This window comes from Triturus cristatus, chromosome 3_2 (genome assembly GCF_964204655.1).
Source record: "Triturus cristatus chromosome 3_2, aTriCri1.1, whole genome shotgun sequence".
In the NCBI taxonomy this organism is placed as follows: domain Eukaryota; kingdom Metazoa; phylum Chordata; class Amphibia; order Caudata; family Salamandridae; genus Triturus; species Triturus cristatus.
Genome location: NC_140584.1, coordinates 1,232,789,422 through 1,232,817,378, shown reverse-complemented (window position 1 = coordinate 1,232,817,378; position 27,957 = coordinate 1,232,789,422). Strand labels below are relative to the sequence as shown.

At 42.0% G+C, this 27,957-nt stretch overlaps 1 protein-coding gene across 2 annotated transcripts in view; it reads left to right on the top strand.

Moving 5' to 3' along the window:
• The window catches only part of LOC146859544 (CD5 antigen-like), a 1,596,548-nt gene that overhangs the window by 676,314 nt on the left and 892,277 nt on the right, over positions 1 to 27,957 (top strand). Inside the window, exon 7 of one of the 2 annotated variants that reach the window (XM_085650243.1) lies at positions 582 to 3,575. The exons of the other annotated variant lie outside the window; for it this stretch is intronic. Within the exon in view, the coding sequence (XP_085506369.1) occupies positions 582 to 1,114 (533 nt within the window). The 3' untranslated portion in view covers positions 1,115 to 3,575. Of the gene's footprint in view, positions 1 to 581; positions 3,576 to 27,957 lie in introns of those variants that run through there. 2 annotated transcript variants of the gene reach the window in all.

Here is a 27,957-nt window from a genome sequence, read left to right as displayed (position 1 = left end):
CATAGAAAGAGGAAAATGCTTTGTAGGATTGTTTATGCGCAGAAAAGTGCCTCTTCCTGCACAAAAACAACCCTGCATGCGATGCAGGCTCCCTTGCACCATGGTGTATGGGTGCCTACAATGGCGCTAGGCTGATGAAATGGCGCAAGTGCAGGGAGAAAGGACAGGAATGCACTGTATTGTAAAAATACAGTGCATTCCTGCCTTTCACTCTGAAGTAGGGCAGCACAGAAAGGCACCTCACTATGCTGCCCTATGCCCAATTCCCATACATGAGGCCGATTGTCTTCAAGGACATGACTGAGGACAATTCCAGATCCCATTGTCATCTCACTGGTGGTCTTTCAGGACACACTTCCTTCAAAAGCATCTCTTTCATTTGAACTGCAGCAAAGAAGTAAGAGAGTTGGGCAGACGGGTTTGCAGATGGACATACTGAAGGGATTGTGGGGAGATGAAAGGATGGATGACAGAAAGAAGCTGTTGGGCTTAGACTGGGGAAGAGAGATTAGACAGGAGGAGCTGAGAGCTGCACAGACTGACTGATGTACATTAACCTTCTCTTTTCTTTTCCTTCTCAGAATCTCTGTTCCTGGATCAGAACACAGCTCATCCTTCACTCAACATCTCCGCAGATGGGAAGCGAGTCACGCGCCGCACTAGTTCAAAACATATTACCAAGAATGAGGAGACACGTGTGCGTGTGGGTTGTGCCAGAGGAACTGTGGGCTTCACCTCTGGGAAGCATTACTGGGAGCTCACGGTGCCCACGCGCATTGTTCAAACTCATTATATTTACTTATTTTGGCAGATAGGGGTGGCCACGGAGTTGGCTACTATAAGTAAATACATTCAGCTAATAACGCCTGACAATGGCTTCTGGGTTTTGGAGCGCAGTTCATTCCTTTCCTCGATTCACACCTTGCCTGTTACCCTTGCGAGCTGGCTGCCATTAGTAAGTCCCATTGGAGTTTACCTGGACTACGAGGGGGGGGTGGTGTCCTTCTACAAGGCTAAGACCCAAGAGCACCTCTTCACCTACACAGCCACCTTCACAGAGAAGGTCTTCCCTCTGGTTTGTATCTACTATCCTTCAACTATTGAGCTGAATTAAATTGTAGAGGGGCAGGCCTGTCAATGTATATCTTTGATCATTTTTATAATTCACTTCCTTAGCAGAATAAAAGCTGAAAATGATGTTCCCGAACTGGTTGATGTATTTCAAGGCAGCAGTTTCCATTTGTAAAGACACAGGATTTTGGATTTGAATAGCTCATGTTTGCTGGTACCTGCTGGAAGTGCATGAAACAACGTATACAATTAACATATATTATTTTCTGCCACTTGAATATTTAAAATAAATAATGTGCCAGTTTACATGGCTTGCAAGTCTGTTCACATTACTCGCGCCTCACCACCCATATTCTCAGGCCTCTCACTATCAGTCCTACAGATCTCTTCATTTTATGCTCAACACTAAAATTTAAGGTGGTAGAACAGTGACCTGGGTCAAACACCTGCTGCATAGTCGGGTCTGTAACCTGCAGGACATAGTGGCTTCCGTGAGTTGTACTTGTAGAAACTTCCATTTAGTTGAGAGATAGAATCTCATGTTGGCAGTCACACGAGACCAGCTACCAAGATCCTGCCCACTAGACAGCACTGTTTTGGGAGTGAGCCCTGCAATGACATAGGTGCTCAACTCTTCAAATGATGCCAGTTGCTGTGCCTCCCTTCCCGGCTCTGAAATGTTCTGGACGAGTTCGTGCTTCACATCACTGAGCCCTTATGGATGAGATGGGTTTATCTATTTGGGCGAGTGCACACCCTCAGAGAGGGGAAGAGCTCACCCCATCAGCATCCATCAAACATCCATTGATTTATCCTCAGTGCGAGAGAGGGGAAGAGCTCACCCCATCAGCATCCATCAAACATCCATTGATTTACCCTCAGTGCGAGAGAGGGGAAGAGCTCATCCCATCAGCATCCATCAAACATCCATTGATTTACCCTCAGTGCGAGAGAGGGGAAGAGCTCAACCCATCAGCATCCATCAAACATCCATTGATTTACCCTCAGTGCGAGAGAGGGGAAGAGCTCACCCCATCAGCATCCATCAAACATCCATTGATTCACCCTCAGTGTGAGAGAGGGGAAGAGCTCACCCCATCAGCATCCATCAAACATCCATTGATTCACCCTCAGTGTGAGAGAGGGGAAGAGCTCACCCCATCAGCATCCATCAAAGATCCATTGGTTTCAGCTCTCAGTCAAGGAGTACAGAGGTTGCCCTCTTTACCAACATATTGCCGTTTCATTGGTCTTTTGTATGGTTCTGCTTAGGGTTTAGCGAGGGCTGCACGTTGCCACCTGTCTCTCTTACGGTGCACCTGGTGAAGAGAGCACAGGCAAAGGCAATGCTGGCTACGCACTCCTACACCGATGGGCCACAGGCGTCTTGAGTGATATCCATTTCACGTAGGCTTTAGGGAGATTAGAAATTGGTATGCCCGGACCTTGCAGCGATTCACTTAGCTGAATCCCATTGTAATTGCACCATCCAAAGACACTTTCCGACAGCAGTTCCAGGCTGTTGGAAAGTACCATCATAATCCCAACTGCAGAAACGCTGTCCTTAATGGATTATGAGGCCTTTCCGACTGGCCGACGGGCTCCTTGAGGTCGTCAGAACTGTGTTGGATTCCCCAGCCGGTTTAGATGTATTATAATGTATTATAATGACAGCGGTGGGACTTTGAACCTACAATGCCAGTCTGAAAGCCTCAGACATTGTAATTAGGCCCATAGTGTCAAAGTGTTAGATTCAGGCAGTGTAGTATTGTACTTACAGATAGAAGAGCAAAGAGACTTCCAAAAAAGACAGAGGCACCCATTCTTACAAAAAAGAGGAGGAAAAATTGCTCAGGATAAAGCCGACAAAATCAGGTGAATAGTCTCTAAAATTAATGTTGTCTGACAATTGTACGTGAATAGTCACTTAGGAGCACTGAGCATCCCCAAATCTCAAAGGTCATAGTTAGGGCTGGGTAGAACTTGTAGAATTAGACTCCACAGAATTCTGTTGAGTTACATAAAAATTCTGCAAGATTCTGTGAAGTTCCACCAACGGGCAGAAATAGACACGTTGCACTGCTTGGGCTGTGAATTAGCAGCGGTAGCGCTTTCTGTGTTGAAAATTTAGCACAACTGCACAACACTTTGCGCTCGAGAACGCAGCTACTCAAGTTAATTCACTAAAGTAGATTTTTTACTTCAGCTGCATCCTTTCGATCGTGGATGCTCACGACCGCCTACGACTGCCTGTCTTACAAAAATATCTCCTGATGTCTTCCTAGCGACTGGAAATCACACTGTGGGATGCCAAATCTCAATTGTGCTCAGCAACATATCATTCGGAAGCCGAGCACAAGAAAAAATTCTGCTATGCAACGATTGATCGAATTTGGCTGGAATTAATTCCATCCCTATTCCTAGTAAGACAAGTATGCATGACACAATATATGAATGAAAATTATTGAGAAACCAAGCAGAGAAATAAATGGAGGTAAAGTTATAAGAAAAACAAAAAGAGCATGTCTATGGCTAGGATTTTGTAGAGTGCATAGTTACCCAAGACTGGGCTTCTCAGCACTAATAGGACCCAGTGAGACATATGCAATTTTACTTAAACGGATGTTTCACCTTTTTCCTAAAGCACAACCAATCTGAGACCAAGGGGTAGGGAATTCCATAATTTTGCAACCTGATATGCAAAGGAACAACCACCACTTCTTGCTCTCCTGATTCTGGGGAGCGTTAACAGGGAGAGGTTGTTAGATCTCTGCTCTCTGCCACCTTTGTAAGGGAAACTGAGATGCTGAAAGATATTGGTGTTGGTTGCATGTTTTAGCTTGTGAGCAATACATAAAGCTTTAAATTGTGTTCTTTTGGATATTGGCAGCCAGTGAAGTTTAGCAAAGGCAGGACACACTAATTGGAAAGACCCAACAAGACAGGGACCACAGCGTTCTGAATAAGTTGCAGATTTTTTAGGATGGGGAGAGGAGTTGGCCTAACAGCTAGGGTGCTCGATCTCGGACCTGGGGAACTGGGTTCGAGTCTCGGTAATGATGCTGAGCATCCTGTGATTCTGGGAAAATCACTACATCTCCCCGTGCAAAAGAACGATGGATGTAGCCCAGATCTTTGACTGTCGGCATTCCGCCCATCATTTGTTTGCTGTAACGCTTTTTGCTATGGGTATGCCAAGACGTGTATCCCTTGCTCACTGTGCCACTGGATTCAAGCTAGCCTGGCTGATGAAGGGTGACATACCTGAAACCGATCCCAGGATGCTTGTTTCCGGTCCAGGAAGGACCTGACCTCGCAGTTTGGTCTGGACTGTTCCCATGGGGCACAGGGTCAAGACTGATTTGCATACGACTGGGTCCAAACTGGGGTGGCGTAGTGAGCAAAAGAACAATGGATGTACCCATGATCTTTTGACTGGGGTAGAATGTTTGATTTGTCTGCATTCCGTCCATCATTTGTTTGCTGTAACACTTTTCGCCCTAAGTGGGAAGGGTATGCCAAGACACCGGTGACATGCTCATGGTGCCACTGGATTCAAGCTAGCCTGGATGATGAAGGGTGAAATACCCTTAAACCGGTACCAAGATACTTGTTTCTGGTCCAGGGAGGAACTGGCCTGGCAGTTCGGTCTGGACTGTTCCATTGGGGCACAGGGTCAAGACTGATTTGCATATGGCCGGGTCCAAACTGGAGTAGCATAGTAAGTAAAAGACTGATGGATTTTACCCAGATCTTTTGACTGGGGAGAGTGTTTGATTTGTCAGCATTCCGTCCATAATTTGTTTGCTGTAACACTCTTTGACCTAAGTGGGATGGGTATGCCCAGACATGGGTCCCTGGCTCACTGTGCCACTGGATTCAAGCTAGCCTGGCTGATGAAGGGTGACATACCCTTAAACCAGTCCCAGTATGCTTAATTCCAGTCCAGGAAAGACCTTGCCTCGCAGTTTGGTCTGGACTGTTCCCATGGGGCACAGGGTCAAGACTGATTTGCATATGGCTGGGTCCAAACTGGGGTGGCGTAGTGAGCAAAAGAACAATGGATTTACCCTAGATCTTTTGACTGGGGGAGAATGTTTGAATTGTTGGCATTCCGTCCATTTGTTTGCTGTAACAATTCCTGGGCCCTGGCCCACCCCACGTGGAAAGTTTAAAAATGGCAGCAGAGCCCCAAGCGCTCCTCAGTGAAAAAGGTCAAAGGTTGCCAAACTTGAGGATGCGATAACTTGGCCACGTTGGGACGATCAATGACGATCCTGAACACATTTTACTCCTGGTGGTGAGCTCTAGCCATCCGAGGCAGTTACAGCAGACATCCTCACCTCCAAAAGCGGTATGATCCAGAGAGAACTGATTCTCCTGGCTCCCTGCACCAGTCTTCCTCCTTATCTTTGTTTCTGGGCTCATCAGTCCCAGGATTTACACCAACTGTTCCTCAGGGAGTGTAAGGGGGGCAGCCTCCCTCACTCAACTGTTGCCTGGAGCCGACTGGGCAGTCCTTGGCCCCAGAAAAATACCAAGTTAGGAAGAACGTCCTCCTTGTGTAAAAGGTTTCAAAGTGGAGTGGAAGGTTCCAGCAGTCACTCACTCCTGACCAATACTAGGGTGCAACATTACCTCTCCACCCCTGTCCCAACCCTCCTGCACAACATGCTGGGACAGTTCAAAATGGCGTCATCCAGGGTCACTAGTCATATCTCCTCTGGAGGTCTAAGCTTCGCCCCTCACTGACATCACTGCCAGGACCCTTCTGACTAAATCTTCAAAGGAGAGAGCCCTCCTGTGTTTGGTCTAGAGATCTGGGCTCCCTCCTTTGCTCAGTGGGCTTAGGCAAGCCCAATCTCTGGTACAATGTGACATTCGATTGATTGATGGAGACTTCAGCCCTACACCTTACCTCCTCAGGAGCTGCGTGAAGCAATGTTATTTGGATCCTTTGTGTGGGGAGGACTTTGATCCTGCTGTTGGGGTGAAATGTATTTAGCCTGGTACAGCTGGTTGACAAAAGACCTGGGCTCTGATCCTGAGCTGAGCCAGAGAGATATGACAATTCTGGATGACCCTTGAGTTGTATTGTATTGTATTGTAATTGCATTTTTATTGTACTTATTACCCCTGACGAAGCGTTGAAGTGCTTTTTCGGCGAGTAGAACGCTACTCCAGGACCCTTAGAGGATTAGTGTTGAAAATTTGTAGACTGCAATATTAAAAGCACTCGACTTTCAGGTATTTGCAGCTGTGTGCGTGTTATGGCTAAATAGTGGGCCGATCAACCTGAACTCAAAAACATGCATTGTCTGGTGACCCAGACTGTTGCTTTACACAATGTTCAGACCAAGGTCGCAGCGCACGTCTAGGGAGGTGAACAGCAGACGGTTCTCATGTGAAGAAAAGTTGAGCAAGCATTTCTCAAAGAATAACATGTATTGACAGTGTCAAGTGCAAAAGCAGCAAAAGTGAAAAGATGGCTTTCTAGCATCTAACGCGGTTATGCTAACTTAGCAATGTATGTAGTTAAAGGGCAGCCCTCACTACAAAGGGTAGGTGGCGGGATAGAAGAGGGAAAGAGGTTTATATTTAAAATAGGTCTTGCTACCCCTTATGGGGTTTTGGCGAGTAGCACGCTACTCTGGAACATATAAGGATTAGTGTTGAATTAGTATGGTGAAACATGAAAGTAATTTTAGTGGTGGATATGTTAGTTAGTTATTTGGATTGAGAAGGGTTGAGGAGGGGTAGAAAAGGGTAAAAGGTTTGTATTTATATAGCGCTTGTCACCCTGATGGGGTGTTGAGACGCTTTATTGGCGAGTAGCATGCTACTCTGGAACCCATAAAGGTAAATTAGTATAGTGGAATGTGGAATTTGAGAGGCAAACATGTTAGTCTGTTATTTTGATTGAAAAGGACAGTGGAGGGAAAGAAGAGTGAAGAATTTTTTTTTTGAGGTCATAGCAGTAGGAAGAGGCTTTTGGATGAGTAAAAAGGAGTTTTGGAGGAGAGGAGTCAGAGGGAAGAGTTTAGAAAGGTTTGTTTTGGAAGATCGATATAGTAAAAGAGGTGTCAGATGAAGCAAGGAGGGGTAGAGTAGGGGAGAGTCTAGAAAGGGTTATTTTGGGGATTATAGTAGTGGTATGGGGTTTGGGATATATGAGAGAGTGGTTGTAAAGGATATATTGATAGATGTATAGGGTGAGAGATAGGGTAGTGCACTGGAAAGAGTAGTAGAAAGAAGTTTGAGATGAGTCAGAAGGTTGGGCTAGAAGATATATTGATAGAAGTATAGGCTGAGAAATAGGGTAGTGCATTTGAAATGCAAAATTAGAAGAAAGTGATAAATATATAGATCCATAAGAACATTGAAAGTATATAGATACATAAAGGAGGTAAATATATGTATATTAGAGATATTGATAGAGGCCCAGGATGAGAAATAGGGCAGTGCATTGGATATGCTTTTTCAGGAGAAAAGTAACAGACACACAGATCCAAGTACATGGAAGGTACATAGATGCACATTGGAAGTAAGTACATGTAGACCAAAGATGATTTTTATTTATTTATTGTATTTTTTTTCTCAACAACATAATTATTCTACATGTTTATGCAAAGCAGTACACAAAGACAGGTACATATCTAAAGAGAAAACAAATGCTTATATACAGAAGGATATGCTGTCAATTTCTGTTTGTGTATGGTGCTTATGTGGGGAAGAGCCAATTCTCGGGTCGTTTTCTGAAGAGAAGGTGGTTGTTAGTGGATAATATGTTGGGGGGTAAAGAGTTCCATAGTTTAGCTGCTTGAACAGAGAAGGATGTGCCACCCATGGTTTTTTTCTTGTAACTTAGGATTTTGAGGCGAGGTGCCCCTTTAGAGCGGAGGTTCCTAAGTTGAATGTGTTTGGTGAATTTATTCCTGATGAAGAGCGGCCCCATTCCATGTATTGCATTGTGGGTGATACAAAGCAGCTTGAACGTGGATCTTCTGGCAAACGGTAACCAATCAAGGCATGTGAGATGTGGTCTCGCGGATTGATATGCAAGAGTAGTCTAGCAGTCGAGTTCTGAATCCGTTTTAGTCTTTTCATGGTTGTTAAAGGTGATCCGTGGTAGAGGCTATTGGCGTAATCGAGTTTGGACAGAACAAGGGAGATGGTAGCTTGGACCTTGTGTGGAAATCCCAAAGGAGGGAAAATTTGTCGCAGCGTTTTTATAGTGACAAAGCTTGATCTTGCTAGTTTGTCCACTTGGGCATTCATCAACAGCTTGGAGTCCATGGTCATTCCAAGGTTTCTTACTTCCTTTGATACTTTAGGCGGTGATCCCAGTTCATTAGTCCATGCGACAAGTGGGTTGTATTGTTTCCAGTCGCCACACGTGAGTATTTCCATTTTTGAAGCATTCAATTTGTGATGGCTCCAAGTCATCCACTGATCCACGGCTCTGAGACAACTGAAAATTGGGGTTTTTCCAATGTCTTTGGGGCATTCCAGTTGAAGGAGTATTTGTGTGTCATCTGCATAGTTATTGCACGTGAGGTGAAATTGATTGATCAGTGCTGGTAATGATTTCATGTAGATGTTGGAAAGCATGAGCGAGATGATAGAACCTTGAGGAACCCCTGCTTTTGTGGAGTATGGTCTGGACGAGAAAGGTGGGGTATGGGTGACATTAGTTCTGTTTCGAAGGTAGGATGTGATCCAGTTTAGAGCAATGGACTTTTGATTAAATTCCATGTTGCGGAGTCACCCTTTTCGTTATAAACATTGTGGCTTTGTTCTCTTAGTGAATATGTGAGTGTTTGGAATTGAGATATTTCCATTTTCTTAAGTGTGTTCCCGTGAGGGGCGATTTACTTCTTCCACTGTTAGTCAAATATTATAGTGGCAGCACAAAGAAGAAAAGCCACCAGTGCGTTTCTGTTTGACACATCATTGATATTCTTGGCACAGTGGATGATGGGAGTTGTAGTCTTTGGCAGGTGATATATTATAAAGGGTCTTTCAATTGACAATTGCCCTCACAATTCTCACCGCATCACCTTGCACGGTCAAGGTGTGAGCGTTGCTAATCTTGACAAAATCTGCACTCATGATGATTATCTGTTGGGATCCTTACATTGCTCTTTATTGTCCTTAAAAAAATATATATTTCCTTTCTGATAATATACTACTGTCTCTGATATTGTCCCTCTTTTTTATATGTACCCAATTCCGCGCACAATTCGCTTTTATTTTTTTTCTAAAATACGAATGTTGTGTGATGTTGTTTTGGTTATTGGAGAAACACCAATTCTGAAGATACGTCAGATATTAATTCTTGACTAATAAGGTATAATATTAGATATCACATTTCTCAACTGGATTTATGGGTTCAAGTGCAATACACTTCACCCTATGAATGTTTTGGAAACTACACAATGACTCAAAATTTTAGAATAAAAGGTATGCTTCCATCCATTTACAAGTAAATGTTCATTTGTTTTGGTATGATTATTGACTATTGGTATACGATATTATGATTTGGGACTATTTACAACTTTTGAGGCGGTTTTAAATCTTCTATTCTAATACATAGAATGGAACAATTATAAACTTAGATTATGATCGACTCACCTGTTGGCTGTTGATATTGGTTCAAAGTATGCATTACATTTCTGGATTACATAATTTGGGAGTGTTGCAATTGTGGTATGTGGAGTGTGTTTTTTCAAATGAGAAATAACCGAAAGTGTACTTTCTGTTCTATAAATATGATGTATTAATAGACCTTCAGGTTGCTTGTATATATAATTGTTGATATTTAAAGTATGTGTTGATTTGTGATCTTATATGTAATTTTATATGTATTAGTCAATTGTTGGATGTTTGTTTTTATTTTTGTGATGGTCTGTTGGAGATTGTGTTTTGATACAATTTTGATACATTTGTTTGTCGTGTAAGTCCTGTGTCTCATGATTTGAATGTAATATATATGTTTTCTTGTCATGTTGGAGCCCTGATGAAGTTCCCTATGGGGGAATGAAACGCGTTGTCTGGACATTTTTATTCCAGATGAACTCTTTAAAGATAAAATAAATAGGTTATTTTTCTACAACTACTTGCCCCTTGGACTCTCTGAACTGTGCACCCCCATCTATTCATAATCTCTTTTGATCTGGAACACAGCGACGCCTCTCAACGGCTGGTGTTGGGGTTCATTGCACGGTCATTACAATTATTTGAACTGGTGTGAGGTGCGGCAAGAAAGTTCCGCCATTTTTGCAATTAAACTAAGGAGATTTTGTTAAATGTGGATCAGCAGCAACATTATTTTTTGAGAAGATGAAATGCCCATTAATGCATTTTCTGTGTGGATAATAGTTATCATAAGTATGTAATATAATAAATGATTTTTGGTTGCCCATTTTCTTAACTCAAGTTGAACACTTTCTTTCTCCTTTTCGGTTATATTTTTCTTATATAAAAAATATAGGAACCTAAATCTAATTGAAAGTATTTAGGGGACGGAAAAATGTAGTGTTAATATATCACAACCAACACTGGATTTAGATGTTTTGTCACACCATCTTGATGTATTTTGAAAGTGACCTCACGCCCTTTCATACACTTAAAGGGTGATGTTTGCCTCCTCATTTATTGGAAAGCATACCATAAACACGGTGAAACACATTTCAAGATGGGGCCCATTTTGGTACTTTCTTAATCACAATTAATTTGCAGCACATTTTGCACTGTATACAGAAGAATATAAGTAGTGTAACTATATGACATAGTTTGGGTCAAATAGCACTGTAAGAACTTTAAATACAGTGCAGTTGCGTGATGATTTTGAAGATTTTGGTGCTTATTTGGAATTTCAAGATGGCACCCGTTTTAGAGACAATATTGTTATAACTGTATTAGTATTGCTGTTTTAATTATATGTTGCCCTTTTAACTGGGTTGTGTATTTTCATTTATGGCACATGCCTACAGTTACTGTGACATCATATGGAATGCAGATTCCAGGGTTGTTTGGCTGAACTGCAGCTGGAGTTGTACTGTGCTCTTCCTACAATAAACTGGATTCAACTTACTGCCTGATTTCCTCCATTTAATCTGGAATTTTACACTGGCGACGAAGGACTACGTACCTGCTACATTCAAGAGCACAGGAGCGGTACATTTCTATTTGGGATCTAATTATCCACTCGTTATCTGATTTGGACCAAGATTGGAACCTCATGGGCATAATCTAAACTACAAGTACTATCGTTTTCCTGCCGTTTTTCTGCTTGACTGTGAAGCGCTTTTCTGGAATTTCATACATTTTCTGAACAATTTTCATCTAAGTAATCATTTGAATACCTGATTCAGTGGTTACGGCTGACGCGCGCACTGCTTTGTTCTCGCGTCTGCTGGCTACATCAGAACATAGCACTCGTTCTCCTGCTGACGCATTGCTAGGAAGAATACTATTGGATCGGATTCGACACGCATTTCGTCAGCACGCTGCATTATGCTAGCGAGAAGCGTATTGGCCACTGTGCGTCTCTGTGGATACGCATCACGACAATGTTAACCTTCGGATGTCATCACGTTTTGCCCTGGGAAGCGTTTCTGTGGAAACGCACCACAATAAAGTTTCAACGATAACGCACGGAAAAAAAGGCACGTTTTCAAGTTAATTCATGCGGAAAGCTTGGTTTACTACATCGCATCCAAGGACTGTGGAGGTGCATTTCGCTGATTTGCACAGCTTTTATTCTTACAATTATTACAGGTATTTCTGGTAGCACACATCGCTGATGTGCACAGCTTCTACCTTCTAGAACAAAACTGAGCACACAAGCACAAGCATACCTGTATATGTTTATAGCCAAAAATAATCACACTAATTTTCCTTTAATTCAACTGTAAAACAGCATACAACGTATTATATTTTAATTTGTTCATTTAAGTGTTTTCACATTCTGACAATATGCAGTTTGATCCGCCTACTACATTTTTACAGTCAAAAGGTGATCCTCCCATTCCATGGTGTAGGTGGAAAGAAGAATTTTTAACATATATGAAAGCGATTGATGGAGATAGAATGGAGATAGAATGGGTAATGAGAGGAAAAAAAGTATTTTTTTACATTGTTTGGGTTCGGAGGGGCAAGCTGTTTTTAGAACATTACCTGTTGCACTTGGAGAATTTAGTACTTTTGAAGAGGCACTCATGCGTATGGAGACTAGATTTAAACCTACGACGAGTATAGCGTTAAATAGATATAAGTTTTATACTAGAGCTCAAAAAGAATCTGAAACGTTTGACGACTTCCTAACTGGGCTTAGGACTCTTGTTGTTTCTTGCAATTTCGGTCATCTTGCTGATGAGATGATCAGAGACCAGATTATTGTAAATGTGAGGAGTAAGAAAACGCAAGAGCAGTTATGGATTTTAGGTAATCCGAATTTGCACGATACTATAGCTACGGCGAAGGCTTTTGAACAATCTGATAGATGGAGGAAAACTATTGATGATGTGAACTCTAAGGGAGACAGTAACAAATCTACAGATGGGGTTTGTGTTATTAAAAAAACGTCTGTGGCAAAAATGCAACAACCAATGGTTAGGGACAACAGGGATGTGGTATGTTTTAGGTGTGGAAGTACAAGTCATGTTGCGTCTTTCAAGTTTTGTCCTGCCATAGGAAAAGAGTGTATAAAGTGTGGTAGGATAGGACATTTTGCTAAAGCATGCAGAGATGACCGGAGAAGAACAGTTGATGTTAGGAAAAGTGTAAGTTATCTGGGCAGTGACGTTTCTAGTGTGAGGGGATTTGACCACCCTGAAGGAAGCCAAGAGGGTGATAAAGGAGTTGTTGTCTCCATTATTGATGTGTGCTCTTTGGGTGACAATCTAGGTTCACCCAAATGTCAAATTAAATTCCTAAATGAGATTCTGGAACTTATGGCTGATTCAGGGTCACCCTGGACTATTATTACCAAGCTTTACTTCAAGGAGAAATTTGGTAACGTCATGTCTGTTGAGGATTTATTGCCTCCTGATATTATAGCCCAAAGTTTTGATGGTTCAGTAATTGATCTTGAAGGTTATGTTGCTTCTGAAGTAGAATTTAAAGGGAGGACTGCTTTTATAAAAATGTATGTTGCTGAGAAAGGTGTCAACGTCTTGGGTTGGTGGGATCAATGGAAATTAGGAATCATTCTTAATCCCAGAAACAAGGAGCCGGTTATGGTTGTTGAAGGTGGTGTTGAAAAGGAGGTTATGCATGAAGGCAGTCCGGTTGATTTGATTGGGAAAGAATTCCCTGAAGTTTTTACAGATTCATTAGGGAAACTCAAGGGTTTCACGCATGAGATTAGACTTGGAAAGGTGCATCTCCTGTCAAACAAAAACTCAGAAATGTTCCCATCAATGTTAGGAATGAACTATGGATACTTCTGAAGAGTATGTTGGAGGAGGGAGTTATTGAGGAGGTGGAATCGTCAGAGTGGGTTTCCCCGATTGTTTTGGCACGGAAATCGGATAAGTCTTTGAGATTATGTGTGGACCTTCGTGCAGGTAATGCAAATATCCTAATTGATTGTCATCCTTTGCCAAATATCAATGAAATGGTGTGCATGTTAGGAGGAGCTACTGTATTTTCCACTCTGGACCTGAGGTCAGCATATCATCAAATTGAATTGACCAAGGAATCTCGCCAATTGACAGCTTTCATTACGCCTCAAGGTTTGTTCCAATTCAAGAGGATGCCATTTGGGTTAGCATCTGCGGCATCTGTGTTTCAGATGTCAATGTGTCACCTTTTTAGACACATGGATTCATGTATGAAGTGTTTCCAGGATGACATTTTGATTTACTCGCCTGACCAAGCGTCTCATCTGGAGCATCTAAAGAAGGTGTGTAAGAATCTCAAAGATTTTGGCCTCACTTTGAAAAAGAACAAATGCAAGTTATTCCAAAAATCGGTGGAATATTTGGGTCATACCCTTTCGGAAGATGGTGTTATTCCAAAGAAGTCACTTGTTGATGCGATTCTCAAGGCACCATTCCCAGATTCTAAAGAGAAACTTCTTTCGTTCTCAGGCCTGTGTGAGTACTATAGCAAGTTCATAAATAATTTTTTTCCAAAGTGGAACCTTTAAGGGAGTTAACAAGGAAGAACACTGAATTTGTCTGGGGATAAAAGGCAACAAGAGGCTTTTGAAAACATTAAGTCAGAAATGATCGCTGCTCCTACACTCAAACATTTTTGTGTTGGCAAAACGTGTATTCTTACTGTGGATGACAGTTTATATGGACTGGGTTGTGTGTTGTCTCAATGTGCTGGCAAAGATGAGTGGATTGTGGCGTTTGCCTCTCGGACATTGAATGAAACAGAGAGACGTTATGCAGTGATTGAAAGAGAATTACTGGCATGTGTTTGGGGGGTGGAGCATTTTAGAAACTACATCTGGGGAGCACGATTTATCTTGAAGACTGACCATAAGCCTTTAATTCCTATTCTGTCTCCTGGTGGGGGTCTGAATGCCACAGCCAGAATATCCAGGTTAATGTCCAGGCTGCAAGAGTATACCTTCTCAGTGGAATATGTTCCAGGAAAAGTTAATGTCACTGCTGACTGTTTATCACGCCTTCCTTGTGACGCATGTGATAATACTGAGGAGGAAGAAATTGTTGCCAGTATTCCTGATGTTTTATCAGGAAAATTTAATTCTATTACAGAAGAAGCATAGGTAAGGGGCATGGTGGATGATAACCTTTTACAACAAGTCTTAGAGTATAATAAGGTTGGTTGGCCTCTGAGGAAAAACATTGCTGATGAGCTGTTCCCATATTGGAAGGTCTCAGATGAAATTTTGGTGGAAGGTAATTTTATTTTCAGACAGGGGAAGTGTATTCCACCAGTATCTTTGCGTGATTTGATTTTGCCATTGAGCCATGAAAGCCATTTGGGATGTCGTCTATGAAGAGGCTCATAAGATCTATATTTTGGTGGCCTAGTATAGACAAATTTGTTGATAAGATGGTGAGAGAGTGTCCGGAGTGCATGTGCAGTGAGGAATCTCTCAAGTGCAATCCTGCTCCTCTTATTCCTGTTAAGTGGCCCGATCATCCGTGGGAAAAACTTGGAATAGACATTTGTGGTCCATTTAATTTTTTACCACAAGATTGCAGGTTTGCTATAGTAATGGTTGATTACCACTCCAAATGGCCAGAGGTGAAACTTGTGCCACATGTCACTACCAGTAGTGTTATTCTTTTCTTAAAGGAAGTTTTTGCCAGGGAAGGGTGCCCCGACGTACTTATATCGGATAATGGTGTGCAGTTTAAGTCACATGAGATGTTAGAGTTCTTAGGATTGCATAATATTCGCCACGCCACCACATCTCTTTATGAGCCTCAAGGCAATGGACAGGTTGAAAGGTTCAATAGAGTACTTAAGCAAGATATTATTTGGGCACGGGAATTTGGTACTGATTGGAAAGACAAATTGAGGGAAAAGATGTGGTTATATCGCATAACTCCACACTAAACAACAGAAGTCTCACCTTTCCATTTACTCAGGGGTAGAGAACCTACATCAAAATTGTGTCCTTGGTGGTTTAAGAAAATTGTTGGAGTTAAATCCTCAGAGTTGAACAAGGACATTTTGGCCAGTAAAATTGAGGTAAAACAACAGAAAAGTAAAAATTTGTATGACCTTCGATAGAGGGTTAAGGTACCACAATTTATGGTTGGGGAGTTTGTAAGGATACGCAAACCTGGTATACTTTCTAAAGGTTCTAGTAAATTTAGTAAGCCTGTTAAAATTGTTAAAGTGAATCGCAATAGCGTGGTCACTCAAGATGGTCAAGTTTGGAATGTAAGACGTGTTTCCAAATGTACACTACCTCATTCAAATTGATGTTAAAGGGGAAGATGTGTTATAACTGTATTAGTATTGCTGTTTTAATTATATGTTGCCCTTTTAACTGGGTTGTGTATTTTCATTTATGGCACATGCCTACAGTTACTGTGACATCATATGGAATGCAGATTCCAGGGTTGTTTGGCTGAACTGCAGCTGGAGTTGTACTGTGCTCTTCCTACAATAAACTGGATTCAACTTACTGCCTGATTTTCTCCATTTAATCTGGAATTTTACACATATGTGTCCTTTTTCTATTTTGATGACTCCCAGCTGTGAGAGATTGTATAAAGGAGGTAACACTCATTTCCTCTGTGTTCTCGCACTTGAGAGGCATGTTTTGGGCTACGTGGATGAAGGAGCTGTCCTTACGGTAAGGGATAATTGATTGTGGATACATTGTTAAACTTTGAAGGACTATGCGGGTAGTTTGAGATAGTATACTTGTGCGATGTACAAATACAAATTTGGCATGTGTTATGAAGGCATCTTTTAAATATCTTGCTGCCTATTGGGTGCATTACATATGGATTTATGTTAGGATCTTGATGGGACATATATGGTTCCATTAGGTAAGTCTCGGACGACTGATTCGGATAGTGGTGATGGTGGATATTTTCTGAGATGTTAGGAATAGTTTGATACGTGAGCGCACGTGCTGCAACCCTGACAATATAATGGGTATGTAAAGCAGGGACACGCGTTTTGAATAAGTAAGCATGACTTTATAGAGGTTGTAAATGCTGGATGGTGTGTTATGATAGCGGGTTTATTATACTCCCTTTAGTGATTGGGATTGAAGAGGTGGCGTTGCGCACAAGTGCCCAACTTGATACATGGATATGTGTTGTGATCTCAATGGGGCATATACGGTTCCATTGGCTAAGTCTTGGATGTTGAGTCAGATAGTGGTGATGGTTGACACTCTCTGAGGTGCTAGAAATAGTGAGATACGTTAGCGCACGTGTTGCAACTCTGACAATGTTATGGATATGCAGAGCGGGGACACGCGTTCGAGTTTTGAACAAGAAAGCTTGACCGCATAGAGGTTGTGGCTGGATTGTATGTTATGGTAGCGAGTTTATTACACTCCCTTTAGTTATTGAGATGAATAAGGCGGTGTTGCGCAAATGGGGCCTAGTGATTTCTGGCTCAAAAGTTGATATTTGTGCATTTCAGTACCATATGGATCTTAACTAATGATAGATACGAGCATTTTCTTTGGAGAAATTTATACATTATTAGAACATTGGAATGTTGGGAGCTCCATTGAAAACAATGGAGTGCTCCGGGCTTATAATGGCTGGTATAAGCCCGGAGCACCAACATTCCAATGTGTCTTTGTTCACAGCTCTGTCTGTGAACAAAGACTTCAGGGAGCCTGAGGGGATTTCAATACCCTCGCGCTCCATGAGGGCTTTGTTTTGTTAGAACATTCTGCCCTCTAGTGGCAGAATGTTCTAATAGCCTTATAGCCCTTCGTAGCAGGGCTATACCGGCTTTTAAAGTCCCTCTGCTTTGTTAAAGTCCCTCGCCTTCGGCTCGGGCCTTTAACGCTGCAGCGGGCCTTTAACAGCCGGTATAGCCCGCTCCGGCGGGCTATAAGGCTATATTACATCCCCAGATATATATATATTTTCAGAGCTAATGGATTGGTCAGAGACCCTTCATGAATGATGAACACATTTTAACGCAGAGGACAGATATTTTACCCATTGTGGTTTGGAATTATCACCACAAGAAGTAGGTTTTCCATCTGCGTGTCAGATTCAGAAATGGAAGTAGGCATGTATATTAAGAGTGTGTCCTAATGATAGTTCTCTTTAATTTCACCGAGGAATATATACCAAAGATTGTAGAGGTATTTGAAATGCGTTCTCACATACACATGACTTTGGGCTTTAAGGTGGACATATTGATCACTCTTCCATCACCTATTGTCAGTTTTTGTGTTTTTGTGCTTGCATCTGACAATCTACAGTAGTTATGTTAGGCTGTTCTTTAATTAATGTCAGATAAGTGTCATCACAGTTTTTTAACCAACATACGGTCATAGATTGGTATTCAGCTCTTTCACTTTGTCAAATGTTTTCCTCCATCACCAATCAGCAGGTGATCAAGGATGTCACTTTTTCACCCCTTGTAATTTGGCTTACTAATATGTCTTGGCCCTTACAGGCATGGGTTTCCAGTCCCTGTGTATGCGAAAAAACACATGTCGGCTGAAGAAAAACCATAAGAATAAAGAAAGAAATAAAATGAACTCACAATACTGCGTTAATATTTATGCATACAATGTGCAGATAATTGATTAGAGACACTACAGACGTGTGCTGAGGATTTCCTTTGTGTATTCAGTGGCCTCTGCCACAATTTTGGGGGAGGGTGGAGGTTCTCCTCACCTCACAGCACCGTCTAGAATATAGGATCTATTAATATATGTGCGATTTTCCTGAGTGGCGCCGTCTCATCTAGCTCAGTACCACTGCCCGTTCAAAGGTCCTCCTCACACCCAATAGATTTGTGGTGGGGGCTACAACTCCTAATTAAATTAGTGGGAGCTCTTAGGTCATTCCGATTTCCTATATGAGTGTAGAATGTAAGTCAGCGGCACAGACTGTGAAAAAAAGATAAAAGAGGTGAACAAGGTGCAATTAAAACTATCCTTGCAAAAATATATTTGACTTTATTTTATCTGGTGGGGATAGGATTAAAAATACACAAGAGCGAGTGCTCAGGGGAAGGACTCTAAAGCCCTGATTGTACTATGATCTATGGTCAACATGTTTCTTCATACAAGTTACCCTTGTTTAAAGGGTTGAGGCGTTCACCAAGACTTAAATCACTCTTCTGCGCACTATCAATGATCTAATTAGTGCAAATGAATAAACATATACAGAATATAGAAAAAAGTGGTCATCAAAAATGTGAGGAAATGCACTTCTCCCAGACCGGTAAGAGAATAGAATATAGTCAAACCAACCAGTTATATAAAAACAGGTTTAGAACTATTTGTTAAAATAAAAGGCATTTAGAGTACCTTATTGGAAAAGATACATTTCACATTATTGCACCCAAAGCACAGTGTAAAAATTATCAAACTCATCATGAGTGATATATACATACTGTTGGATATTAATTGAGCAAAAAATGGCAGGTCTTACCCCCACCAGCTGAGTCTTGTCGCCTTCTCTCATGGTGACCCTGGCAGGAGGTTCAGAGTTCATGCTACAATTTAAAAAAAAAAACAATTTCAGTACCACAAAAAACTATATACTTCAACTTGTTAACCAAATAGACGGACAAACCAAGAGTTTATCTGAATTAATGGCCCGATTAATAGTCTAGTGGTTTTTGACAGCCACACTTGCGGTGGTGGTTCTGTGGCTGCCCTATTCTATGGCAGCCATTTGGACTGCCAAGGCTTCACCGTCAGTGCCAGGGAACCACTGTTCCCTTGTGGTGGTGCAGCGGACAGGCGTATCCAATATGCAAGGCGGGACCCCCACAGTCACCGAGCATATTTCGAGTTTCTCCACCGCCAGCCTTTCCATGGTGGTGAGTCTGCCATGAAAAGGCAGGTGGTGGGTAAACAAATGGGGCCCTACAGGGTCCCCATGCCTCTGCTGCGATGGGGATGCATTCTGGGGCACAACATATATCCCCCTGTTTTCATGCACCCCAAGTTCTAGCATGGCATGGGCTTCATACTCCATGCTGTTCTGGAACTTCTTTTGCATTCCCATTGCAGTGTGCATTTTCAGGGCACTGCCGTGGGAACGGCAAAAGAAAAACCCGCCAGACATGAGTTGTAATCGGAATCTGGCGGGCGGGCCATGTACTGCTTTGGCGGTGCTGTGCCTGCGCAAAGCAGGCTCAGCACCGCCAAACTCATAATCAGCCTCTATTTTGTAACTGTGTTTTCCTTTTTAACAAGCCCAGCGGCTACTTTGTGCTAGTAGTTTTATGCACAACATGATTTAAAAGGCCACGTAAAAATCATCTGATATAGCTCAAGCAGGCTATGGTCCCCAACATACAATCCTGGGTGTTTTCTAGGAGTGGCCCATTACTGTTTAATGTAAGGTCACTTATTGTGACATAGTTCACAATGGCATGCCCACACGTAAAGTCAAGGCATAAGCGGGCTAACATTAACATTAAAGTCAGAATGTTAATGAAACACCAATCCCGCATAGTAGAAAACACGATATCCATGCCATTATATGCAAAATAACTTCATTGTTTATAGTGCCATGCCTGCGCATCGACTGGGAGGGAAAATGCGGGCAAAAGTTCCCATCAAAGTCCGAACTCATGGAAACAAAAGTATCTTGCATAAAAACATTATACAACATGTGTTACCATGCCTCTCACCCGTCTGTCGTCCTAGGGGAGTCCACATATCACCAGGAGCAAGGAAGCCGGACCGCCTGACATGCTTGCTTGTAAGGAACAAAGCAACGTGTTCTAATGACATCAGGGAGACGCTATTGTGGTCACAAGTCACAGGGGAATGCAGGGAGAAGCAGATCTCACAGCACAGCTCAATGCATAGGGAGTCGCTACATTCTCCGAACCGTAGAAAAAGAGGATGTGGTTGCAAAATATATTTTCACATTACGAGATGTTATACAACCATCACGTGTGACATGTTCATGTCACTTTCAATAAAATAACTACAAGTACGGCAACACAGCCTTCAGCCTTCAAATAGTGGAAGCAAGTACCAAGATTCTTAATGAAATTGTACCCATGTTACCAAATGTCACAAGCACACTACAGCTTGATCTACTCTATCCATTGTAAAACAACCAGTGAAAATGTGCATACAATAATGGTCATGTGACCTAATCTACTTCACCGGGACCTATACTATAATCTTAAAGACCCCAGAGGTATCGTCCTGTATGTGTCAAAAATCTAGAACAGGCTAGGGTGGGGCAGGATACAATGTCATTGTGTTGCTATATGGCTGATTATGGTCATCTACTTTTTGTTCATTAGTGGCACCAACTGCAAAGCCATACGATCACCATGAATCACCCCCACCCCCTGTTCACTGAACTATCTAGGACAGAGCCGTCCACAGAATATCATACTCAACGTAGGTCCTTGACAAAAAGAATCGTAACACATCACGAATATTAGTTGGAATAGTTGGTTTGTCTAGTACAGTCGAGGAGAGTTCATCTGCTGTGTGTCCCTTGTCTACAAAGTGTGTTGTCAGCTTGGATGAGTTTAGTTTGCACCAAATGGTGCTCCGGGGTTCACTGATGTGAACCTTGATCCTCCTGGATGTCATCCCTACATACCGGAGACCACAAGGACATGTGATCAGATAGATCAGCTTGTCACTGTCAACATTAGTGTGCTTTTGGTAATTCCCATGGAGTGCTGAGTCCAAGCTCCAGAGGTGTGGACTATGTAGTGTATGCACAGACCCCACAGGATCCACATGGAAAGTACCACCTCACGGGCAGGTGGGTCTACAGTGTGTCCTGTATGGATGCTAGAGGGAGGAGAGGTCTTGTGTGTACTAGTTGGTCTTTGAAAGTTTGACTGCATTTAAAGGCAAATAGAAGTAGCTGACAAAGTAATTTACCTTTATTTAAAATGTGCCAGTTCGTACGTACCACCCATTTGATGGTAGTTGAAAAATTACTGAAGGTGCTAACAGAGACTATTTTGTCAGTAGTGATTTTCTTCAATCTTTTCTCCAGTATGGCGGCACAGTTGTTATTTCTTGCTTGTTTGGCCGCAGTGATTTCAGGATAGTGCCCATGGACTAACTGCATGTCCAGATCATGTGATTGGTCCTTATACTTGGATATCTGTGGGCAGTTGCACCTGACCTGAAAACATTGTCCCACTGGTAAATTGAACCTCAATCCTTTGGGATGGTGGCTCTTAAACAAGAGTAGTGCATTTCGGGCCATCGGCTTCCTGTGCACTTCTGTCTAAAGGGTGCCCTTTGAAATAGGGCACTGCTATGGGAACGTCAAAGGCAGTACCTGCATGCAAATGGACTGATGCAATTTATGCTCTGTGGGTATTGAGGTACATGCCCACAGGGAGCACAACATATACCCCCTCCATGCACCACATGGCCCTGAGGCAACAGTGGGCCCTGTAGGGCCCACTTTGTTTCCTCTCCGCCATTGTTTTCATGAAGGAGGAAATGCCATTAAAACTTTGGCAGAGAGGAAACTCGTAGTCCAGCAAAGCATATTGTGACCTCAAGACTGCAACGCCACCCCGGACGGTTGAGAGTGTGCAATGGCTGTCCGACTGTCCTACTTGTAATGGGGCGGTTGGACCGCTGATGTGGCAGTGGCTGGACTGTCAACATGAGTCTGGTGGTCAGTGGACAGCCTGACTCATAATCAGGCCCTTAGCATGTATATTATTACCGAACATCAGTATTAATTAGGTTTTTAAGGTGAATGTTGGTAAATTAGCATCTAACATGTTTGTTAAGTTATGGTGGAGTGGGAAGTGGAGAGTGGAGAGTATAAGTTTACTCGCCAGTGTTTTCTCTGAATTATTTTGCTTTGTAGTGAAAGTTGTATATTTAAATTTTTAGTTTGGTAAACTTTATTAGTTAGAAGTTTTAAGTTATTTGGAATGGGTGATTTACTTCGTTCTACTGTTAATTAAGTGTGCTATCTTGTAGTGGGAATATTAAATATTTATAATTTGGTGTTTTTATATTAGCTAAAAATGTGGTGGAAAACATTAGTTGTTTTGTGTTACAGGTGAGAAAATTCCCATTTGAAAGTTATTTTGTGGCAGAAAAAAGTTTTTATATTTTTATGGAATTAATTTATTATATTTTGTTGTGCTTAATAACTTATAATAGCATAAATGGGTATAATTAATCCGGTATTGTAGGATTTATATTTTACATATTTATTCAATAAATAGTAAAAAAAACACCTATATGTTTGCAGATTTTTTATTTCGGAGACAAAACAACTTAATGCAAGTTTGAATAAGTTTGAAAACATTTTATTCAGGTGAAAACAGTTTTATTTTTTCGAAACATAACACATTTTATATTATTTGGAATTCAATATATACATTTTTTGAAAATGTTCAAAAGTAATAATTAGAAATAAAACATTAGTCTATAAATGGTATACAATAGGTGTTGGTAGTGTATATTTGGAAGACAATGTTAACATCCATTTGCATTTTTGCTAAGTAATATATATTGCTGTAACATACATTAAATAATATTATATATTTCTAATATTATTTAATGTAGTAATTTTTAGTAACATTTATTAGTAATATACAGAAAAAATATATTTATTTAGTATTGTTTCTAGAAATATATTTGTTAGTATGTTATGGTAACATTTTGTAATACACTTTTTCTTTCCTGCTCCGTTCAGCTCCAGTAACCACGAGCATGGACATGGAACGCAGACTCAGGAAAGGGTCATCATAGTGGAGTGAGAATCATGTAAATAGAGAGCGGTCAAGTACAGCTTTCACAGCACCGAAAAAACTTAAATATATTTCCTGCAATGTTGCCTACTTAGGTGGTGGGTAAGTGTAGGGTAGGGGTGAATTACGGGTATGGGTAGGAGTAGGATGGGCAAGTCCTTTCGATCTTTCAATGTTCCTGTAGGCACCAGTCAGTCCCTGCGCCTACGGTAATGATGTCAGTAAACAAGCTGTCTCCATGGCAGAAGCAAGCTGAGCTGGACCGACCAAAGTGGAGTCTGGAGAGCCGAGGTGCCGGGCTGGCGAGGGAACAGGTAAGATGAGGGAAGCAAACAAAAAATGTAATATTGGAGGATGCAGGGGCACAGTCTTCTCTTTAAAGAGTGTACATACATTGAACCATTGAATCATTCAGATAGAGACCCTTTACCAGCCATGGGGTGGCCAAACAATGGGGCATATTTACAAGCTAGCGATAAAAATTTATCGCCGCTTTTGTGGCCGTGTTCGATTAGAAGTGTCCCTAATCTTTGAAATTCCAACCGCAACATTCCTCATAGAAAGTAATAGGAACCCGCGGTTGTGTTTCCACACTGCATACGGCTCCCGTGCGTCCCCGACGTCCCTACCTTGGGTGCTTCCTTGGGGTTCCATAGATTCTAGAGGTGATATGCACCTTGCCTATCTCAGTCGTGGTTCTTATACCGCTATTTTAGTATATGGTTTGGTACGTCCCAACTGCACTTAATAATCTCCCTAGAAGGTCTCTGGGTGGGCGGACCCCGTACATGATGCTCTTTGGAGTGAGAATGTTTGTACCGGACCTTGATGGTCTAGACATGGCGGTGGCGGCCGCGCCTTTTGACCTAGATGACCACTGTGCTGTATTGCAGAATCTACAAGAAGCCAGAGACACTCTAGCAAAGGAACACATACCCTCTACATCCGAAGCTGCACTCCAGATTCCGGTAGTCGGCTGACTACCTCGAGTTGGTGACCTGGTCCGTGAGAAGGTGGAGAACGAGAAGGAGTTCGGCCCCTCTTATCGTGCACCGGTGCCGGTGCTTGGAGTCCTGGGTACACGTACAGTTGTTTTACCTCCACTTCCTGGTTGCAAGGTGAACAGGTACATCTCGATTGACAATGTCAAGCTACAGCGGGTGGCCGATTCTCCATAGTATGACACCTTCAGTTTCTTGCCCTTCGATGCTGAGAAATTCTGTTGTGGTGCCACCCTCTAACATCTTGCCTGAGGTTTCCATCGAGATGCTTACAGTTACTGCTCCATCTATACCACCTAATGCTGGTGGTTTGCCTGATGATCCTGAGTATGCTTATCCTGCAGAAGTCCCTTTGCCTCTATTACATTCAACAACACTTGCCCAGTCCCATTCTTCCTTTGAAACTGAATCATTGACTTCCACTGCCCCTTCGAAAATTTCTATATTTTTTGCCTGGTTCAAGAGACATTTTTTGGTTGCACCATGGACGTACATCTGGCTGGTGCTGATATGTATTTTTTTGTTCAAGACAATTGGCTTTGTGGTAGTGTTTTTTAAACTTATCAATGGACACTACCTGAATGAACGTTCTACAATTCGATTAATTGATGGAACATTGGCCCCCCATTCCTCATCACACATCATGAAAAGGGACCAGACTTTTGTGAACATCACCGCCTGGCCTATATGTGATGGTATTGCTTGGGATGCAGTGAACTTTCAAATTCATGGTCCCACCGAAGTGGTTAATGTGCCCACTGTTTTCCGTGTTTCAATGGGTGATTTAGTTAAGCAGAACATCCGATCGGATGATTGGGATGTGCTAGCCATAGAAGCTTTGTTTTCTGATTTGAAATATTATGCTACATTTGATGCTGAGGATTTGTATTTAAATACTGCTAATTATGGCGAGCAATTTTGCTATCAACATTATGGCACACATTTCCTACACAAAGCAAACACTTTTCGTAATTTTGTTAATTTTACACAATGGGAACATTGCCCTGCCCCACTGCCTGGCACGCTGTTGAAGAAATTCACATATTTTTCGGATTTTAGTGTGTCTAATCCAGCTTCTTTTTATTTTAAATTGGCGCCTGAAACAGCGTCTAAGGTTAGACTAACACACACCAAATTATTGTATTCCAAGTCCTTTATGGATGAATTGGCTATTGGAGGTTATGACCTATGGAAAGCTACTGTCGATCTTAAATCGGTTTGGGGAACTAAACCGTGGCAGGTACAGGGAACAGAAGCTTTGCATCGTGCCTGTCTTATCCCAAACCATATGTTGTTTTTGAATTCATCTATTTTTCAGACCACCTGTTTTGGATTGGCTGTATCTAAAAAATTGACTTCCCCCACGATCCCGGATCTGGGTGATTATCCTAATTGGCAAAATCACACAGATCTGTCCCTTACTATGTTGCAGTCACTCGTTTTAAACAACACCTTCAACATTTCAGAGTTGAACCCTGAGGGTTGATTAGTTTGGCAAACGAGCTCCGATTCCTGTCAAAGGCGGTTTCTGGAGTTGGCACCAGGGTATACGCAAATTAGAGTGGACCCTCGTTTTACATCTTCACATACAGTAACTACCTACTCTGTAGGTAAGTTATGTCAGTCATTGCTGCAACATTCCACATTAGCTTCTGTTAAGCTACATTTATCACGTTTAAATGACAAAATAGATTTGAATGATTTTATTAAAGGTCCTGCGGCTGGCAGGTCCAAAAGATGGGTTTATGCTATGTACAATGAAGTTTGGAAGTTATCGCAAATTGAAGCTGCTTCCAGATTACATGCTATTGATCAGGCCAATATGGAGAAAGTTTTGGCTGTGATAGATAATAGTATTAACACCTTATCTTCAAGAATATATACATTAGATAATATTGTTTCATCTGTCGTAGATATTGTGCAGGATGATGTATCTGTGTTATATCATGGTCAGAATCAGCTGCGTTCAATTATGCAGTTTGCATGGACTTTGCAAACGTTAAAGGCAGGGAAAGTCCCTTGGGATTACATGAATAATTCATCGTTGTTCCTTCCTTTTAATTTGACCTCAAAACAGCAGTTCATGTCCATGAAAGACGCTACTTACGCATTGCTGCACATTGAAAAGTTAGAACCTTTACCTTTCTCTATTGCTGAGTTAAATTATGCTGTGTGGCTTGTACACGGATTGATCACGTTACCTTTTCCTTTGTTTAAGTTTACTTCATGTATGAAGCATTATGCTATAGGCAGATATGAACAACTTGGTAATGCCTTCCTGCACGAGGTTTGGTCACTCCCATTCACGTATAGATGCGTGAGGGAAGGAAAGGAGGTTTACTTAAAAGGTGAAGAGTGCACTTCTGCCCCTGATCATTCTGTAGTTTGTAGGCATATACAATTACATGGCGCTTGCAATATACACGCTCCTAATTTAGCTTGCGTTCTGAAAGGGATTCCCATGCCAGTAATAACGTGTTCATTTAAGCTGCTTGCAAATGGTAGTTATTTGCTTTTAAATAATGAAGCTTGCTGTGGGATGCTAGTGGGTATTCCTTACATAGTAACGGTTTCGCAAAGGGTAGTTTGCTGCAATAACGTCCTTTTCCCGCCCCCGCAAGGCCGGCTCGATGTATCCATCTGGCCTGCGATTCCAACCTTGAAAGCAGAGTTCAATAGGATGAGCAGAATAAGAGCTCTTTTGTCTCAGAAAGAAGTCGCGTTGACTTCGTCCCGTGAAACATTTCTTCTTAACGTAGCAAATACGCGCACTGAAGTGCAGGCTCTTTTGAATACTGACCTCCCCCTACATTTTGGAACATTGATACAGACTATCTTTAATGCTTCATCTATGAGTGGCCTTGTTCATTTTTTTAAACTTGTGAGCTCAGGCCTCGTGACATCTTTCCAAACTATTTTTGGTGTGATCCCCGGGTTTTTACATTCTATTTTTTCCAGTGTCTTCGGAGGTTTTCCCTTGCTCCTCGCTCTTGTGGCTGGGATCCTCTTGTTGATCTGCTTGCTACGATATGGCTGCACGCCTAGCATTGTACGACAACATGCCCCGCCTGCTCCATCTTCGTAGCCGGATGCTTGAATACTATGGCACCCTACCCCTGGCGACTTTAAGCGTCAAATATGGATTATCGTTCCAGTTCCCATTTTTTACGTGTGTGCAACCTGTCTTTCACTGCCTGGACTGTCCCTTTCAATGGGCTCTGGATTTGTGCCTGCCAAACTTGGTGTCGCCTGACCCTTATTTTGATCAACTAACGTGTCCCTTAGTGGCTCATGAGTTTAACTGTTCTGGTGTCGGGTTTATGGCCTTGGGTGCTGCGCAAGGAGTCCTAGGCGATTGGGATGTCGGAGAGGCCGCTATTGCATTCCTGGAAAGGAGTTATCTCGAGGATGCTGACGGTTGTCCTGCTATGGTGCTGGATGCTCCAATAGTTGAAGAACACGTGTGTTCCTTTCCCTTGCTAAATTGGATGGCAGATACTTTTGCGGA